This window comes from Battus philenor, unplaced genomic scaffold, assembly GCF_028537555.1.
Source record: "Battus philenor isolate CCGP_79_NKW_IND1 unplaced genomic scaffold, ilBatPhil1.0.hap1 SCAF_20, whole genome shotgun sequence".
Classification (NCBI taxonomy): domain Eukaryota; kingdom Metazoa; phylum Arthropoda; class Insecta; order Lepidoptera; family Papilionidae; genus Battus; species Battus philenor.
The window spans coordinates 667,371-673,370 of record NW_027181683.1 but is presented as its reverse complement, the minus strand read 5'-3'; the positions used below and the strand labels follow the sequence as shown (position 1 = coordinate 673,370).

Sequence of the window (6,000 nt, the reverse complement as noted above, 5' to 3'; positions counted from 1 at the left end):
TGAAACCTAAAAGGCAATACGTTGATATCAATTCTTCTTTCTTTCAGAGTCGAGGTTTTAAACATAAAACAGTGATAAGTTTAAAAACGCGACCGTTTTATATAACATCAAAAAAAAATATATTTGCTTAAGTTCAATCTGTATCAATCACGATATAATTCAGTAATATTTAAAAATAGTGGACGAATACAATATTATTATATCTAAAAATTAAAACATATCTTAATAAATAGTTTTGTTCTCACGACGCTATAGAATTTGTTTAAATTACATAACCAAGGATCTTCATTACAGTTATAGAAGTTCTATTGCTATTTTGTTTAACACTTTACCGCATTTAGATCGCCAACTTTCCTTTTTTTTGGCCCCTGTTTTAGGGGACCTCTGCATCCACCCCTATCTGGTTTGGGTAAGGATTATTTTTTATCTTTACTAATTTTTTAGTTTTTTTTTATTATCATTGACATTAACTTTCTAAATGGAACGAAAATATAAACATGCAGACTCATTTGATACCTATTCAATATGATCATGAATAGACCTGGGTTATAATTCTGGACAAATAAGAAAGCGGACGTTTCGTTCCGTACTGAACAGAAACTTGGAGTCCAAACACTGGCGAAACATAGGCATTCTATATATTCCCAATAGGAGGTAATCAGCCTACTTTCATCTATATTCAGCAGAGGACGTCACTTGAAATGATTATAAAGCATGCAAACTTGCTTGCAAACTCTGAAATTTTCAAAAAAATTATATAGGTAGTTGCAAAAATTAGTTAATTTCAATATTCCATTTCATATTAAAGGGGAAAACATTACGTTGTCGTCAGCGGCGCATTGAAAAGGGGAATGCCACAGAAATATAATTCTTCGTTTACATCGGTATTATGGGAGAAACATTAAGTCATCGTCAGCGGCGAATGTAAAATGGGAATTCCACAGAAATATAATACTTCGTTTACATCGGTATTATGGGAGAAACATTACATCATCGTCAGCGGCGCTTTGAAAAGGGGAATGCCACAAAAATATATTTCTCCGTTTACCTCGGTATTATGGGAACAACATTACGTCATTTTCAGCAGTGCATGGAAAAGGGGAATTCCACAGAAATATAATTCTGCGTTTATACCGGTATTATGGCAACAGCATTACGTAATCGTCAGCGGCGCATCGAAAAGTGAAATTTCACAGAAATAAAATTGTTCACTTACGACTACATAATTACGGGTGAAACTCATATGAATATATTTACCGATGAAGCTGTGAAAGCCTTTGGGCTAACAGCAAAAACATTACAGAGGCAATACAAAAAAAATGGATAAATATTGTAATAAGAATATATATTATACTAGCTGTTCCCGCAAACGTTTTTTTGCAAAAAAAATAGGGTTTTAATTAACAAAAAAAATAAGGGTTGATCGTAGAGGGGTGAAAATTTAAGGTTGTATGTATTTTTGTATGCTGTATCATAATAAAATAAAAACCAAAAAAATTGTCTAAAAAATAAAAAAAATAATTTAGGGGTGGACCACCCTTATCACTTAGGGGTATGAAAAATAGATAGTAGCCGATTCTCAGATCTACTGAATACCCATATAAAATTTGGTAAAAGTCGGTCAAGCCGTTTAGGAGGAGTTCAAGTTCGAACACCGTGACAAGAGAATTTTATATATTAGATAGTTCAAGGAACCTTACACTTTGTGAATTCATACCAGGCGAAGCTGTGAAAGCCTTATGGCTAGCAGGAATAATATATTCGAAACAATGAATAGAATATACACACTTCTGTTTCGGACTTCGTGTCATTAATATTTCAGAACCTATCGGCTCTAGGAAGAATCTCACAAAATATGAATATTATAACTTAATTTATTATTAACTTAAACCAACTTACATGCTCATGTGTTAAGTACAAACATATTATCACAGGTTAAGACACATTCGTTTTGTACTTATATAAATTTAATTATTTATTATATTTATAAATATAAATTGTAACTATAATCAACTTAAATATGCTTAATAAGTATTATAAATTGACTCTAATATTATATATGAATTATTCTATTTCGTATATAGCATACATGAAGAAAACTTAAATACATCAGGAGTTGAACATTTAATATAACCTTTTAGACTCTCTTTAGACATAAATGTATCAGTGTGTATATATACACCAATACCTCACTTTGCGTCGTAGTTACGTTCCAACAAAACACGACGCAAATTGGAACGCCGCAAAGTGAATTAAGATTTTCTATAGCAAACCACGTAAAGATCGAAGATAGGTTCCAGGGTTACGAAAATACTACTATTTAAAAAGAAATTTGAACAAGTAAACATTTTAAAAAAGAAAATAATGTAACTCTGCCAATAAGTAATTGGAAAAAATATTTACCTATTTTGTAACCAGAAACAACACGTATAAATTTATTATTATCTATTAAAAAAAGCACAACACACTAAATTACATCACACTACGTAATTGAAACTTAACTCTAAAACTAGCAAAACACAATGAGAATAAAACTGTATTAAATTTTCGTTGTTTTTAGTTACAAAGGCAATCCCCGAGTTTTAATGGCATGGCGCAGTTAGAAAAGAGTTGAAAAAAAAGAAAATTTCAAAAAAAATTAAAGACTCGAACCCAAAACAACGCATCCTCGAAAATCTAACGACGCGCAGTGAAAATTAGTACTAATTAAGCAGCGACGCAACTTCGAAAAAAACGCAAAACGAAACGACGCAAAGCGAGGTATTGGTGTATATCTTTTTCTTATTTTCAGCTGATAGACGCCCACTTCAGGGGATAGGCTTTTCTCAAAGATCGCCACGAGGACCTGTCCTATGCTGTCCACATCCAGCGACTTCCTGGCACCTTCACTATGCCATCAGTTCTACTTGAGGATCATGCCAAACCGCATCTATCAGCTGACGTTGTGATGATGATATGTAACAGGATTTATATCTGGATTTAAACTATATATGTGATCATGTCGGACGAATAATGTAATAAAAACATAGGTAGTATATGTTTTTGCTACATATTTTAACATAAATATTTGTGTTTCCAGTAACATCAATGCCAGGTAAAGGCGCAGTGGCAAATGAGGAGGTAGATGGAAGCCACGACGAGGTGACCGATCATGACCGGGAAGCCGACCCTGAAGAACCTCATGAAGGTGAACCTGTAGCCATGCTGCTCAGCTACTCCGGCGCACACTACATTTGCACTGGCGCCGATCAGCGTACCGTTTCCTTTTTTAAAAAAGTAATAATATTACCAATACAGTTGTGATATATAGAGATACAAAAGCAGAGGTGAAGGTATAGCTCACTTTGTATAAAATAACGGTACATGCCATCCAAAAATCAGTGGTTTCAGAAATAATGTAGTTAGAAAATGCTCTTTCATAATCCAGATGGTAAATTATAGGCCTATCGTGTTCCGAAATAAAAATAGATAAATATAACATATTTCATAAAATTATTCATACACGATATTTAGAAATTGATGTAGATTTAAAGTTTGTTGACAAATTAGTCATATAACTTAGGTTAGGTTTTGATATCAAGAACATAATTACGGTTAAAAAACTAGATTCTTGGTTATAATTTAAAAATGAGAAGTTTACCTCCCAAACAGGCACCGAACGACAGTGCCCATATTAAAGGCGCCATCGGAAGACCCAACTGTGGATTGGACCCTAGAGTGGTCACCACACGCACCATCATTGTCGTCAACGGTATATTGTCCACAAATGCAGATGTCACTCCTGATACCTATGGGTAAAATCATATTGTTATTTCAACCAAGACTTCAAATCAGTAATAATTATTTACCTGATATATCATAAACTATTTCTATTAGAGGAACCGGAAAGTAATGTCGCTTCCTTAAGTTAAATTCACACGACTACATTTTTAACAAGTTTTTATTTCTGATCAACAATATATTCACCTTCATTTTCAACAACCTTCAACAAATCAATGTCGGAGCGGTAACAAATCAATCGGTTTTTCTGTAAACATGTCGGCATAAACGACATTACTTTCCGATCCCCCTAATACAATTATTGTCATCAACTGGCTATTATTAAAACATTATAAGTAGTAAGTTACAATATTTCAACGCTGATTTGCTGAAAAGAGCCTTCAATTGCTTTTTCAAATGAAATTCAACAAACGTTGATGTACACATTATAATATTGTACATATAAATGAGTCAACAAATCAACTAAAAATTTTTGATTGTTGTAATGAGATATATTTCGAAAGTTCTACTCTTATATATCAAAGTATTTTATTATAGTGTATTTAAATAAAAGTTAAAAAACAAGTTTCAATTAAATCTCCTAGAACTTTTATGCCAGCAGTGAGATTCGACAAGGTTATAATGGTACGTTCTGTGGATTTTTAGATCCTGCATGTTCTTCTTTTTTTAATGGGATTCAAAATATATTGTCGGTTTTTAAATCAAACAATTAAAATGGTAATAAAATTAAATTACCCATAGCATTAACAGAAGTGCGACTGCCAGTCTTCCTCTTTCATCCACTCTCAGGATTATTCCTTCTGTCAGACCTCCTATATATTCGATAAGACCCAACTTAGATAAAGCCTGCAATGATATAACAATTTATTCACAAATTACACTCAATTATGTGTATGAATATCTGTATAGATATAAATTTCCATCTGCGTCCACGGTATGTACGTGTCAAAATATATCTATATGTAGATGTAAAAGTAAATGCACATGATCATATAGATATAGAAATAGATGTATATGTTCCTATAGATGTTTTTGAGCTTGTAGATATAAAAGTAAATTCTACTGTTCATACAGATGTAGCAGTAGGTATACATATTTCCCCAAATGTAAATGATAATATAGATATAGAAGTGGATGCTTATGTTCTAATAGATATAGAATTAGATGTACATGTTCTTGTGTATGTTTGTTATTTTATATATATAAAAGTAAATGATTATAATGATACATATGTGGAAGTAGGTGTACATATTTTCGTTGATGTATATAATAATGTAGATTTAAAAGTAGACGTATATGTTCTGATAGATGTTTGTGATCATGTAGATATGTAAGTAAATGCTTATGATCATATATATGTAAGAGCATTTGTATATATTTTACTAGATGTACATATTCTTGTAGATGTTTGTGATCATGTAGATATAAAAGTAAATGCTTATGATCATTTATATGAGTGAGTAGGTGTTAATATTTTACTAGATGTACATATTCTTGCAGATGTTTGTGATCATGTAGATATAAAAGTAAATGATTATAATGATACATATGTGGAAGTAGGTGTACATATTTTCGTTGATGTATATAATAATGTAGATTTAAAAGTAGACGTATATGTTCTGATAGATGTTTGTGATCATGTAGATATGTAAGTAAATGCTTATGATCATATATATGTAAGAGTAGATGTAAATATTTTACTAGATGTAAACATTCTTGTAGATATTTGTGATCATGTAGATATAAAAGTAAATGCCAATGATCATACACATGTAGGAGGAGGTGTACATATTTTAGTAGATCTACATGATCTTTAAGATGAAGAAGCGGATGCATATGATCATAAAAACGTAAAACTAAATGTATAAGTACATTAGAAACATATTAATTAATTATAGATACTAAAACTTGTAGCGGCACCTTGTTATTCCCCATCATTATCGTCATAGGATGTCCACTTATATATTTATTTACTGTATTGGAGATAGACAGTAACAAAAGGCAGTAAGAAAGTACGAACTTAGAAGCTTAGAAATATAAAATTAGTTACAGTTGTTACCTTATAACTATCTCACTGAGAACATATAATGAATTATAGTCAAAAAATGAAGTAAACAAATAAAAACTACTCTTATAGATTCGGAATAGTACCGGAAGGCTTGCGTCCTCTTTTTGTCCAACTATCGTAACAAGGTCACCTGTTTGCTTTGGTTTTATTAC

At 31.6% G+C, this 6,000-nt stretch overlaps 1 protein-coding gene across 4 annotated transcripts in view; it reads right to left on the bottom strand.

The window, feature by feature from the left end:
* Nucleotides 1-2,985: 2,985 nt before the first annotated feature.
* Nucleotides 2,986-6,000, bottom strand: part of LOC137923107 (P protein-like) — a 60,450-nt gene continuing 57,435 nt past the window's right edge. For all 4 annotated transcript variants that reach the window (XM_068766254.1, XM_068766255.1, XM_068766256.1 and 1 more), the window contains exons 15-17: nucleotides 4,516-4,626; nucleotides 3,641-3,788; nucleotides 2,986-3,263 (exon numbers count right to left, since the gene is read on the bottom strand). In XM_068766254.1, the coding sequence (XP_068622355.1) occupies nucleotides 3,085-3,263; nucleotides 3,641-3,788; nucleotides 4,516-4,626 (438 nt within the window). In that variant the 3' untranslated portion in view covers nucleotides 2,986-3,084. The remainder of the gene's footprint in view (nucleotides 3,264-3,640; nucleotides 3,789-4,515; nucleotides 4,627-6,000) is intronic.